General features: G+C 40.6%; 1 protein-coding gene across 3 annotated transcripts in view; it reads left to right on the top strand.

Annotated features, from left to right (window-relative positions):
- inpp4b (inositol polyphosphate-4-phosphatase type II B) overlaps positions 1 to 14,739 on the top strand; it is a 129,112-nt gene that overhangs the window by 96,336 nt on the left and 18,037 nt on the right. For all 3 annotated transcript variants that reach the window (XM_054605298.1, XM_054605297.1, XM_054605299.1), the window contains 3 exons: positions 7,967 to 8,150; positions 13,006 to 13,335; positions 14,147 to 14,285. In XM_054605298.1, coding sequence (XP_054461273.1) covers positions 7,967 to 8,150; positions 13,006 to 13,335; positions 14,147 to 14,285 — 653 coding nt within the window. The remainder of the gene's footprint in view (positions 1 to 7,966; positions 8,151 to 13,005; positions 13,336 to 14,146; positions 14,286 to 14,739) is intronic.

Here is a 14,739-nt window from a genome sequence, read left to right as displayed (position 1 = left end):
CCCCTACAGTTACTCACAGCCAAGCCATGCTGAATTTAGACTGGAACTCCACTGCCTCCGACAGCTCAATTTGACTGGAGGCAACAGACATGATGGAAAAAGCCTGTTGAGTCAGAAGTTCCTCTGTACTGGTTCTTTTCCCTGGCAAGCGTTGTGTTTTCTCCACCCTGAAGTTGTATGTTAACTTTCCGCTGAAGAGCCACACATTTTGTTACAACTCCACAGCTGCCAGCTGGAGCTTGCTCTTAAAAAGCACTTCAATAGAGAGTAGGAGATGTGTAGAGTGCAATTGAACAGCAATCCATAATCATTGAAATGAGTCTACAATAAGCAATGCAATAATCAATCATTATTACTGCAAACATTTTTTACAAGGAGTGAGTTCTTAATTTGAAAAACTATGAGTAAAGTCTGAGTGATATTCTGGCTTTCTTAGACCAGAGGAGACATTTTGTTGGTCTCACTGACTCGCAGGGAGTCTCTCAGATTGAGTTTTATGTTAGATTGGGTTCAGACTGTGCCTCTGTCTCTGCTTGATTGCTTGATGAGGAAAACATGTCTTGCGTTTTTTTTACTGACCGAAACTGCTGGCTCCACAAACACTCAAGGTCGACTGAATAAAATGAGGCCACGCTGCTATGATTCTGTTAAACATACACAGATACAAAACTCACAAACACCGACTGAAAGTGCACTCCAGGGGGAACAAATCCATATGGCTTCCTCAAACCTGAGATCAGCAGTATCCTGTACATTTTGCAGTCTTTGCCATTTAGATGCAGGACGGAGGTATATGTCACCGGAGTTCAGTATGTGGTCACTTGAGTGATGCCAGAAGAAATGAAGGGTGATTTTTCCCAAAGCTCCCCATAGAGCGCAAAGTCATTACAGACCATGCCAGATCCAATTAGTTACAGAGTTTGCAGCTGAAGAAAGAGGGGAAGAGAGGGAAGATGGAGAGGGCTGAGGTGTGGCTATGAAATGTATAAGTTGATGAGAAAATAGTTGGGGGGCCTGTGCTGATAAAAAATAAATAAAGAAAGGACTTCTTTACGCTAAAGTGCACAAGTGAATTTGCTGAAGATGGTCAGTTTTATCTGCTGGCATGAACTATGATAAGGTTAGCATATTTTCCAGAATCCACTGAAGTGAAATCATTTTCTTTGAACGAGAGATTAGGCTTCGGAAAGAATTCTCCAGGGAGACAGAGCTTTTTGTTTCATATTTGACTTAGTTAATGACTCACTGTAGCTTAAATTTTCCAATTTTACGCCTGGCTAACTGACTACGGCCTGCTCTGAGCCTTATCCATGTTTGACCTGGAATCCAGTCATTTGTCAGCAATCGTCAGAAATAGGAATAATCTATAGTGTTCACAGAGGCCGTTGTAATGAAGGTGCATGTTAGCTTTAAATGAGGAACATTCATTATTTCATGGTTTAATTAGCTTTTATTATGCATGCACGAAACATCTGACCAAATATTAAGCTTAAAGGAACCTGATGTGGATTTTTTTTAGCTGTCAGTGAATGTGAAGTACTGTAGTCGTGTGCTCAAGTCCAGTTGGGAGTAACTTAATTGCGTGGAAAGTCAGCCAATCTGAGCAGAGCAAAGACACGTGTGTGCGTGTGTGCACATTCATTATACTTCTCCCAGTGTGTCTCCTCGCCTATCTGAGGAAGCCTTTTGTAATCACATTTGATTAAAAAGGGAACAATCGGCAAGATGTGAGACTAAGCTATTCAATGGAATATTAATTCATCAAAGAGAAGATGGAAAAGGATTGAGGGACGGGGGAAAAAAAGGAAAACCTGAGCACAGAGGTGTTACCAGGAGGGCAATAAAAGAGCTATATGTCTTTGTTCCCTGGACACTAGAAGAGAGGAAAGGGGGTTCTTTTCAGATCCATTAAAAACCTGCAGTGGCCAAGCTTGGCAATGACCAGGGTATGCAATGTAGTTTGTCTCTCAGGATGGGCCAGGAAAGAGTTTAATCGATAACTACATTTAGTATTCCTCCAGAAACCTTGCACATGTACACACAGGGCAAGAGCATTTATCTATCATTAATGCATGCAGTGCCACTTAAATGGCTGTTTTAAAAGTCACTGGATTTTTATCCTTTTTTAATTGAACCCTATAGACCTAGCTGTGGATTTGCTGAGGTGGTCTAATCTTTCATTAACAGCCTCTTTTAAATGATTCAGCTAATCTTCATAACGATTGGACACACTCTTTTTTTGGATACATTTTTAAGGAACCTGAACATTGCCAAATTGTGTCCTACCTGTACCGATGATGTGTGTTGGTTTTTAGGGAGATTTACAGGAGTCTATGTTTTTAACTTTTGTGTTGGGGTTTTTTTCAGTATAAAGCCAGACAGGCCCCTAGGGTCAGCTGTTTTTAGTTGGTGCAGATACTGAGCAGCAGATCTCCTCTCTACATGTGTCTTTGAATTCTGTCCACTGGAACAGAGAAGAAGGAAGAACTGTCATCTCGCCAGGCCTCCTGGTCAAGCAGAACTGCAAAATGACACATTTCTGGGACACAGAGTGGTTGAAACTACATCACACAGTCTCTTGGGTCCAATGTTCAGATTTAATGTGACTAGCAGCACGTTGTCCAACAAAATAACCTCCTATCAGGATTACTAAGTGTGTGTGTGTGTGTGTGTGTGTGTGTGTGTGTGTGTGTGTGTGTGTGTGTGTGTGTGTGTGTGTGTGTGTGTGTGTGTGTGTGTGTGTGTGTGTGTGTGTGTGTGTGTGTGTGTGTGTGTGTGTGTGTGTGTGTGTGTCAGAGACAGGACGTTGGCAGTGGCTGGCACTCGGGTCATGCTGATGGACAGCAGCTTCTTAGTTCTTTGCTTCTCTGGTGTTAGCCTGCTCCAGGTTCTGTGGGTGATGGTGCTGGCAGCAGCTTTGAGGCTTATCTGTTCTCAGATCAGGGTTCCTAGTTTTTTTTCTGAACCGAGGAAAGCTTTGGCTGTTACTCTGAGAACTGATATGAAATCAGTGCCCAGTGGAGGATTCAACGACAGATGGAGTTTGGCAGTTAAAAGAAGCTGGTTTTAGATCAGATCTCTTAGCTTGTATCTATAGCAGACGGTATTTTTCATTTTTACTGTGGCTGTGTGGCAGTGTCCTGGTGTAAGAACGGTGATTACCGCGTGCTGTCTAAATGACGAAGGAGGCTTTGGCAGTCACCTGGAGTGCTGCAGGGCTCTCTGCTGACGTAGCTGCATTTTACTCCTGCTGGCTGTCAGCGGCAGGCCACAAGCTCTTCATTAATTTCCTCCCCACTATTAATTAGCCATGCACTGGAGATGCTGGCTTAATTAGGCCGCTGGGCCCAGCGGTTTTCTCCCTCTCATTACTGTTATAACCAATTCCCATTGATCATTTAGGAAAACAAAGGAGGAAGTTCATCCTGGACACACGGCAAGTTTTAGTAATCTGTGAGTTGACTGGAGTCCTCTTGGACTCGAGATTATCTGGTGGAACGTTGCACCAATAATGTGTGAACACATAGATGGGTCCCTATTCTTGGAGATCCAGGGCTGTTTTTTCTGTGTAAAACTTGAATTATAAGAAGGCCAAGGCCACGATAATTTCATGAATCAAAGTGCAGGTGCAAAGTGCAGTCAAGTGCACTTTGCATATTGTGCAGAGGGAGTGGCAGCACACCTTCTGTATTTTCATGGCTGGAGGCGCGAGGCACACCCAAGGTGCACATGGTATGAGGTGGGATTAAGAAAAATCCATTACATACATTAAAAGTGACTTTGCAGGGGTATGGCAGCAATTCTTTCTAAAAGCATTTATATCCCCACTATGATGTACAGACATCAGGTAATAGTCTGGATGAGCTTCACCTCAGAGGAAACTAATGTTCTTTCACAGGAGGTGGAGAGCTGCAATTATAGTCCAGCACAAATATGTATCCAAGGCCAGATGAGTTGAATTTTTATTTCTAAACCGTTTTCTGTTTGGAACTCTTTATGTTCGAAGAAAGAAATTCCATAATGGAACTGGTTGTGAGCCACAAATACAGTAATAGAGGAGTTTTGTTATAACAAACTCTTTTCACACAACTATTAAGTTTAACCAGTTATATGACCAGTCATGATCATATGTTCAAGCCGCACCATTTACTCTGAATCCTGGAATTAGTGACATCATTTTGAGTATGATTGTTGCATTTGGATTTGTCTGCAGGTCAGTAAAACATGAAGGAAAGGGGTTTGTGTGTGACAAGAATGTCACAAAACACAGGTGCACCATGTACAGAGCACTGCTGAGGAGCAAGCAGGTGGCTGTAGGTGAATGTAGTTGTGATGGTCACTATAAGGACAATGAGTCCTAACATATCATTTATGTGTACTGTGTGACCTAGGTTTACACAGTCTGCACAAATAAGCCTCTTTTAATCTGTTGTAGCTCCAATTTGAGAGAATTCAACTGGAATACAATTTGAAAGCTCTCTACATGCTCCTGTAAACCAGCATACATTTTTGAGATTTTCTAACATGCAAGAAATCGGATTTTTATTTCACACCATTGCACAGTAAAAGATTTAACTTGGGTATCATTATGTTTAAAACACTCAAAAGACAACCCTCTACAGTGAAGCGTTAGTCCTTGGTTTGTCTCTTTATGAGGGAAAACAAGAAAACTATTTGACTTGAAATGCTCTATACTTCATTTATGGAAATTTAATGAGTCACTTTGGTCATTGACCGAGACATAAATGTTCATAAATAGCATGCAGACTTCAAAGTTTATAGTTGCTGGACAAATGGTTCACATTCACATTATGAATATCAATGAAGATATGTATATATGTTATGCCATTGCAGTTAAAAGGAATCGGCAAACTAACAATCTAAGTACAAACAGCCATCTAACTCTTTATTTCAAATTTCAAAGGATTTTCCGCTCTCTTTGTGATCATTGCAGATAAGATGACAAAAAGAACACTATTGATATCAAACGCTAATAATGTTCTGATCAAATGGCAACTGTATTAGAACCAAACTGTTTAACTTAAAAGAAAAGCAACTGGATTGTAACATGAAATAGTTTTTACCATCAAACAAACGGTAAATAACAAGTTCTTCTGGGACTTCCTTTAAACAAAAGTAAAGGATTTGTGAAGCAGGAGGCCTTTTATGAGTTCAGGTTTGCTGTGAATCAGCTTGAGGCTGCGACTGGCTTGAAGTCACGCCAAGGTAAAAGCCAGACAGGTGGAAGGATTTCCTGCTCTTGTGTTTATTTATTGAAAATATCATGCAATCTAATGACACCACAAACTCTGGCCTCAGACATTACCCCAGGGTTCAATCACCACCTACATATTACAACAAAAGATAAATATTACATGATCCACAAAGGAATCTAGGGCTGTTGTATTAGATTATATTGTTCATCCAACCTGTGTTTTATTGGCACCATGTTTAAAAAAACTTGGCACACAGCACTCCTAAATTACTTCGGGGATGGAAAACATACCCAAGACTTGAAATGACAATCAGCTGCTCTTGTGCAACATCACCTTTGGCCTTTCATCAAGTTTGCATACATGGATTTATGCTTTTTTAAATTTTTTTACCTTTTCATGGTTTGCGGTCTTGGTAGATTAATTTGGAGTGCATTGCTGATGAGACAATTAAAGTTCCTTGCCTTAGCCAGCCTTAGAGAGGATCAATTCTGTCATCTAGCATCAGGTGGCAGGTCCTAACATTCATTATTGCCTGCATGGACTCCCTAATGGGATTGGATTTGTACTTATGAGTCAACAGGGCTGTTATTGAATCTCAGTCGCTGAAGCAATTGTCCTCTTCCAACAACTTTCTCCTTTACCTTTTTTTTCTGGAGTATCTGTATTGTTGCAGTCCTGTGGGAATTTATTTTCTCTTTAGCTCTGCATAATGTAGTAAGACAAATGTAAGCTCACAGAGGATGAAAGGGGTTTAGAGAAAGGGGGTTTGTTGCAGTAGATTATTCAATTATGGTCTTCTCTGTGACTGAAATCGTAGCATTTGGAGGTACGGTTGTGAAAGTGGGGGCAACACAAGTGCGCAAATAGACATGGTGTTTCTGTGTGTGGTTGAGTATTTCACACGGTTTGTCCTGTGTATTTCTCTCACTTAGTAAATCCTTTGATTAGCCTTGAGCTAGTGGGTGGTAGTCCTCCAGGGAGCTCATTAGTAGTAATGACAAGGCCAAGATTTTAAGGTTAGCCATTCAAAGACATAGTTAGTGGCTAGTGGGGTGGCTGTGGCGTAGTGGAGAGCAAGGTAGTTCTCCAATCAGAGGATCGGTGGTTCGATACCCGGCTTCGGCAGTCGATGTGTCCTTAGGCAAGACACTTAACCCCAAGTTCCTCCCGAAGGCTTGCCATCGGTGTGGACTGGATGTTGCATGAATGTTAGTTAGAGTCTGATGGTGGCACCTCTGATGGTAGCCTGTCATCAGTGTGTGAATGGGTGACTGATATGTAACATACTACTGATTGTAAGTCGCTTTGGATAAAAGCGTCTGCTAAATGACTGTAATGTAATGTAATGTAGTACCTACAACGCCTAATTTCTTAAGGCCTTCGGATTTTCACACTTTCTGATAAATCAGGTAGTGCTGTTCCACACAGGGCGACTTCTAAAGAAGCACTCTTTCCGTCGCTGAAAATATTATGAGCGCTGCAGAGAATACTGTATTATGCCAGCCCTTTGTATGTGTCCCTCCCTTCCTCTATCTGCTGTTCTCTCTCTTTCTGTTATGTCAATTATGCCTTAGGATCTGGCTCTGGGGTCTGGCCTACATAGAGGAGTGCGGAGCTGACTCTAAACTAGCTAGGAGGGTTGCAAATGACTGCCTCGCTCCACGCTATATCTGATGGCAGGAAGTCAGCAGAAACTCATTGAAAGTCACTGGAACTTTACCCGAGGAGAATGTTTGATTGGAGTGATTTGCCCTGAATCTAGGAACTGACAAAAGGTGTTTTTGTCTGAGATTAAATAGCTCCCTGGAAATGAAGCAGGGATTAATTATTCATAAAGAGAAAATGGGTTGACATTGGACTGCAGTTTCAATTTGACAGTTCATGCCGGATACCTGGAAAGGGTTGCTGCTGTACATTTTCTAGGCAGCAAAAGTAGACAAATTAATGTACCATATCACAACATTTATAGTCAATTAAAAACACTATTTGTCTGTTTGTCAGTACTTGATCATGAACATCTATCTGCTATTGTAAAGTTATGATCAACCACTCTATAACACCTATTTGATTAGAAGCAAAAATCGTTATTGTGAAGCTTTTCTATTGTTGTTCGGGAACAATAAAAGTTTTAGTTATCTTTCTCCTCAAGCTTTGTTGTTGTGGAACAATTTACGCCTGTGTTAAAATGTAAATACATTTAGACGCAACTGATGTTAGTAAAGGTTGCACTTGTTATTCACAGCAGGGCAGTAGGGACTTGCTGCTACAGCGACATGTAGATGCACAAAGCAACCCCACAACATTAAAAGGCTTTTAGATAAATCATTTACTAATAATAAAATATATGTGTTTGATACCAGGAATGCTATTTATTTAAAAATGCTATTTTACAATCCCTGTTAGAGATGCTTTCATGGTCCAACCACAAAAAATACATTTACTTAATTCACACCTTTCAAGAAAAAATAAAGGAAACCTGTTCTCGATCAGTTGTGCTTAGATTTTTCCGGTCAAGGTTTAGCAGGTGGAGCAGGTCAACTAGGGATTGCTGCAGTGTAGCGTGTTAGATATCAAGTACTGCCTCTTCCTATTCTAGCAGCATTTATCTAAACAAACATGGGACGAGCTTCTGTCCAGTACTGTCTGTCTACAATCTCATTACAAGCGAGTGTGTCCCAGTTCTTTTAAAATCAGGTTTTACTAGTGCGACTGTCAAATCTGAATTGATGTCTTTTTTTCTTTCCCCACAGCTTCAGCACTGCCTACCAGTGTATCTACTACTCCCCAGAGCACACAGCTAAAGCTCAGGAGGTACTCAGCACCATGAGCCTCCTCCAGCCCCTCATCACAAGCCTAGCAGACCAGCTCCTCCAGGCTGCCCACGTGCACTCTTCCTCTGGACTGAGGGATGCACTGAAAAACCTTTCTGACAAGGTGAGGCGGCATTCAAACCCTCCACATGCCCTCACTCCCAACTTAACTATCCCTTTATTCCTCTTGGCCTCAAGCTGCTGCAACCAACTATTTTATTCTCGGACATATCAACAAACATTGTCAGGTAACAGCTCAGCCTGAAAGACTTTTAGATTAATCTTTAACTGTGACGCTAAATTCATTTAAACCCAAACTCATCCTAAAACAACTTTCTGCTTCTAAGCCTATAACCAATCGCTTTCTTAGTAGAGTTGTATTCAGCAGACTACTCAAGTGGATGCATAGGCATACATTGACTGTGACACTGTTTACCAAATGTTTAACTTCTCAGTGGAGTTATTCTACAACAGAGACTTAGTACCAGTGTTGGTAATATTAGTCTGCTAGTTTCATTGAAAACAAAACTGCAACATTTATAAATTATATAAAATAACTTCAAACTCAAAATCCAGCAGTTTGCTTCGCACACTAAAATGACAACCTCAGGAAAAAATCCATAACTCATCATAAAAATGCCAAACTAACAAAAGTGAATAGCAGCATGGAGGTTTATGGAGTTGAGGCGTTTTTATCAGTATAATTAATGAATTACATCTGGTGCTGTCAGATTGCAATCTGTTGTGGGAGAGATTGTTTTTGCCACAGTGGAATAGAGCCCAATCAGCCTGCTTAATTGGTACATTCGCTCTGTCACCACTTCCTCTCATCCTTGATTAGACACGCACACATTGGCCTAGTAAACCCCTGGCCTGGTCAGCACAAGCAGGGCTGCTCTCTGATTAAAATCTCAAGCTGTGTTTGTGTGTGTGTGTGTGTGTGTGTGTGTGTGTGTGTGTGTGTGTGTGTGTGTGTGTGTGTGTGTGTGTGTGTGTGTGTGTGTGTGTTTGTTTGTGTTGTGTTGTGTTTGTGCTTGTGCTTGATTGAGGGCAGTGGAGGTGTTTCTGTCTGTGTGTCTAAAAGCTGATGTTCAAGTGACATCACTCTCTTCAAGCCCCAAAGACTCCAAACGTGGATCACACGTTTAATGTCCATATTTCCTCCTCAACATCTGGTCGTCTATCTGTCGCTCTTTTTTTTCATGCTCAGTTATTCACACACGTTCACACCTGGGCAGACAAGAGTAATGTCTAACCTGTTTAATTCATATTGGTCAAATCACAAATTCCCCTCAAAAGACTGAAAGGAATAATTTGACAATTTTGGAAATGTGCTTATCTGCTTTCTTGCTGAGAGTTAGATGAGAAGATCAATACCACTCTACCATATCTACCCATTAAATATAAAGCTAGAGCCAGCAACCAGTTAGCTTAGCTTAGCATTAAGACTGTAAACAGGGTGAAAAAGGCAGCCTGGCTCTGTCCAAAGATAACAAAATCCGCCTTTCAGTACTATCTGATTCTTTGTGAAAGAAAGAAAGTGCAAAAATATTTGTGTGTTCCTTTAACAAACTCTACAACATAATACCCTGCAATGTTTTGCTTTTGTCTTAAGGTTTAGTGTTTTAGCCATATTTAAAATGAAAATGCCAAATATTTCCTTGTCCCAGTTGCTCAAATGTGTTACAGCTTGAGTTCATTTGTAATAGTAAACTGTCTGTCTTTGAGTTATAGAAAAAATTACAATGGGCATTCACCACTTTTTGCGTCATTAAATAGACGAAACGATTGATTTAATCAACAAAGTAATTAGCTGATTATTCAATAATGAAAATAAAACCACCCCAAGAAAAACTCCATATTCATACTCAAACAAATATTTGACATCCTTCTTACATACATCAAAAAAAGACAGGTGCATTTGAGAGTGCGTCACTGCAGTGTGCGTGAAGTTTGTTCAGTAAAGACAGTGACTCACTCCTTCAGATAATCTGAAATGAGGATGGGATGATGAGACACCTCCAGAGAAAATCAGGGGGATGTAAGAACTTTTATTTATCAAGTACTCGTTGCATCTGACTTTTTCCCTTTTGCCTCAGACCACCTGACTTGAGGCCTAATTAAATGTTACACTCCTTCACTTCACAACCGGAACAGCAAATGTGCTGTTGCTTTTCTTTATATGGTGATAATTCTGTTGATGATGATAATAATAACTTCACTCTGATGGTTATCACAGTGAAAGCACATTTGCAACACCTCTCCCCTCCCTCCAGCTGTGTCCTAGGACAAGTTGAATGTCTCCATCTTAACAGTTACCTTGGAGGAGCTGCGGTTTGATCCTCTATGCGTGATTATGTTAGATTATAAGGTGAATGGAGGTCATAAACGCAATAGTGAATAAGTGTCCTGACAGCCAAGTGCTGTTGGAATCTGACCAGCTCTCTCTCCATCCAGCCTCCCTTCATTTCTCTCAAGCGAAGTTACATCGAGTGAATAAGCTCTATTTTTAAAACCAAAATCCGCTCATCCTTCAGGATAAAAACCATCTGAAACCATTCTGGGTGAATAGATTTCTCCAGTTTTCCTGTTTTTTGTTTTTTTATAGATCAAACGTAACTTATTTTTTCCACAGAGGCACTTTCTGACTTGCACTTCTGCTCAGTCAAGATCATATCAGCAGATATGTTAAAGAAAGACTAGCAACAGAATTCCTCCCAAGGGATTTTGAGCATGTCAGATCTCTCAAACAGGTAGGTGTGGAAGAGCTACACTAAGGAGTAGTTTTTTTGTGCGGGGAGGAGCAAAGTTGCTTTGGTTTAGTCTTGGTAAGAGAATGACGCAGCAGTGCTTTCCTCCTTTGCCCAAAGGAGTGCACCTCTGATATTCTATTTCTAACACAGTATCTATATGGATCCTGCTGTACAGCATTTCATTAAAATGCTTTCTGCACTTCGCTGTAGATCCTGTTCTTAGATCTACAAGCCTTGGTACTTTATAATATTTAGGAATATGTTTGAATGATTGGTTGGTTCTTATGAAACAAATATATGGGTTTCATAGAAAATAAGATTCAAAAAAATGTTACTCAGTCATAGTGAAATACATGACTTCTTTGACCCGGTGGGAAAGAAGTGCAAATAAGATCCAGATTCTTTTTAAATACAGTGTTGGGCTTTGTTCACTCATCTCAGGAACGATAATGAATAATACATGGGTTCATAGATTGCAAATTAACTTTGAGGTCAGATAAGCAGAGTTCAATTTGAATGTGAATTTACATTTTGAATCCCCAGTTCCTGTTAAGTGTTTTGGTTACTGAATCAAGTGTTGATTCAGTAACCGAAGTGAAGTGAGAATTTTTTTATCTTTAAAATGATGTTTACTTCTTTATGTACGATTGTATGCAACCCTAACCCTAACCCCATCGCAGAATAGTATTCCAGCACAAGTGCTTGTTCTACTATAATTACACCACACAGTCTTATCCATAGATTTCAGCTCTCACATCATTTACTTACAGTAATGGAACTCCACTTTGGATCCAAGCAAGGCAATTACAATGGATATGAATTGGATACAATGGTGTTTTAAGTGTGGTCATCATTTGCTTCCACCGCTCAAACATTCATCGAATGGCTCATTCTATGTGGATAAATCTTCCGTTTGTCTTAAATCAAGAGCAGAACAGTTAATCCAGACTCAGATGGACCAGTAATTGTGTTGTTTTTTTAATGATTGAAACACACTGTAGCTGCATCGTAAGAGGAACAAGATACTTTTTACGCAAGTCAGTAGTGTCAGATTTAAGAAAAGTTGTTAAAGAAACAGAAGTAACAAGCCAGTGTTTGGATCTGCAGCTCAATGTGAAGCATCGTCGTTAAGCGTAGGCCCATATGAAGAAAAAAAAGGTTCTTACATCGCCATTTTGTACTTAATATATTTTTTCTCATATTATATTGGATAGTTGGATGAGTAATGGATAATTACACAAAGGACGCAATCAGAGAAGTGAAAATAATTTCTTTGTTAAACTGCTGACCGGTCACACAGCCTTTTCGAAGGAGTCACAAGTTGACATTGCTTAATTTTAAGGGTTCAACAGAAGACAAAGTTCAGAATCACTTCCTTTTGACGTCAACATTAAGCGTCTCTCATACCGGCCGCGATTCTATTCCTCAGTTGTCTACTTATTTTCTGACAAGCTCACTGTTCAGTCCACACCAAGAAAAAGCCCACAACAACATAACGACTTGGCTTATTTAAATAGGCCCTATTTTCTAGATTGCCCACAGAATCACCCCATTAGTGGTGGAATTGACTGCAAAGCACAAAATGCACCAAATGGGTCAGGGCCGGCTCTGGGTAGGACGCAGGAAAACGGTGTTTGTGTGGCAAATGTATATATGTATACATAGAAATGACCTCACCGGTTTCTTTTCATGGAGGGCCTGGCTCTTGTTTTGTTAGATTGCATTTTGCCATGGTAATAAAATTGCTTATTGCAGTGCTAACTCAATTACTCTTGAGAGCCCTTATCATTTTTCACACAGTGGCGGCAGCGAGCGCGAGGCTCCTTGGTACCGGGATCATCATCAACTTACAGTAGCTGGTGAATTTGAGATCAAAGGAGGTGTGCTCCTCGGAGAAGCAGGCTGGAGGAGGAGTAATTGAATTGTTTGTTGTTTGTTGCTGTTTGTTTGTTGCTCACCGACTTTGCTGCAGTAATGGAGAGCAGCTACTGTATGGTGAAAGAGTGTTAATGTTCCTTGTTTCTCTTCCCTTCCTCTGTAAATAGTTCCACATTTCCAAGATTACTTCCACCTGTATTTTCTTGCCCTCGCCAATGTGACAATCTCTTCCCACTTACTCTGTCTCTTTTGCTTTTTCAGCTCTTACATTTTAATTTGTTGTGCTTCCTCACAACTTTCAGCATATGTCTTTTTTCCAATCTGTATTTCTCCCTCTCTTTGCTACAGACAGAACAATTTGTTCACACACTTAAGGATGAATTGGTCAAGAGTGCACTGCTGGCACTGCATGCAGCGCGGCCCGGGTACGTTTCCAAGAACCAGAAGCAAACCCCGGTGCAGGGAGGCCAGCATCAAGGCCACATCCACCAGGGCAGTGACCAGAACCCAAGCCTGGTCCAGGGACTTCCAGGTCACAGTCCGGCCACGTCCATCACTGACAACACAGCGGTGTGTAATAATGTGGAAGGATCACAAAGCATGAATAGAGGTGAAGGTGTGCCGCTGAAGCACCAGGACTCCATACCGCACCATAAAGAGTACGACGAGGAGGAGTGGGTGAGTGTGACTACATTACTAAGTCATTAAGAAATCTCTCAAAGCTGTGACTTGTGAGAGTTTTATTTATTTTTAAGAACATTCATATTTACTGCTGGTCTTCGTGGTCGAGCACACACGGGGAGATAAACTATCATTACAGATTAACCTTTTTATGGCAAATAACTTTATTTACTTGCAATATTTGATTGTATACCAAACATTACACTTTTTTTAATGAGAGTTTTCTCAAAGGGCTTTAAACATTTCATCATGACAAAGTCACTGCAGAATAAGCCATGCTGCTTCTTTTCATTGAAGTGTGTATGACTGTTGGTTTGTTTGTGTGTGAGGACGGCATCTGCCTCACTGACAGCAGGAGTTTGACATCATTCCTGCACACCAATGCCTAATTATCGCTCAAAATATTCCTCGCTGTTTTATCGTGTTCAAACCATATTTTTGAAGCAAGAAAGACCAAAATACACACCACCATTTACAAAACACATGCACACACACTTAGATTATCATATTTGTACGCACACACACACACACACAAAAGTGAAAGCACCTATTTGTCCATTAACAGTTGGAGTTCAGCAAAAGCAATAGAGAGCTTTGAGAGTATTCTCATAACATCCAGACGGCTTTTTATTTTTGACCTTTTGGACATGAAGCAAGTGTACACTGTAAAGCTGCTTCAACTGTTTTGTTTTTTTTCAGTTTTTGTTGCACATTTTGGTCTTCCCTCAATTTCACAAATATCAGACAGTGAGAAAGATCTAATCAGTGAGGCTGATCTGACTGCTGATTGTATGTTTGGCTCTTTTAGGACAGGGTGTGGGCCAACGTGGCCAAATGTCTCAACTGTGTAATCGCCATGGTAGATAAACTCCAGGAAGAAGACAACAGCAAGCAAGAGCCAGTCCCTGAGCAGCAGCTAGCTGATGTCATCATCTCACACAACCCTGGTAAATGACTGTTTTTGTGAATCACTGAAACATCTATTACATGTGGGTATGTGTATGCTGTTAATGTGTGTGTTTTGGCACGGATTCACTGGAAATCCTGTTCTATTATTAGTCTTGTCATCTGATGTTGGCTGGTCAGTATTGAAAAACATTTTGCTGCGATCACATTATGAGCGACAGAGCAACATTCTACGAGTCATTTTCAATGGAGGCCTATGAAGTGAAGCTGACGGGTGTGACGCACAATAAATCAAAGTTGAGCTAGCTATATAGTGTCAAACAATGTTTCTGTTTCACCTTGTTACTTTTCACCTGCCTAAGCCAGTTTCCAGTGCTGTTTAACATGATCCATCCCTCCACTTTTTTAACGTGATTTTCTGAACGTGATATCTCAGGAACATCTGGAAGGAATTTCTTTAAATTTGGCACAAATGTCCACCTGGACGCAAGGATT

This window comes from Anoplopoma fimbria, chromosome 9 (genome assembly GCF_027596085.1).
Source record: "Anoplopoma fimbria isolate UVic2021 breed Golden Eagle Sablefish chromosome 9, Afim_UVic_2022, whole genome shotgun sequence".
Classification (NCBI taxonomy): Eukaryota; Metazoa; Chordata; class Actinopteri; order Perciformes; family Anoplopomatidae; genus Anoplopoma; species Anoplopoma fimbria.
This window is presented reverse-complemented; position numbering and strand designations above follow the sequence as displayed.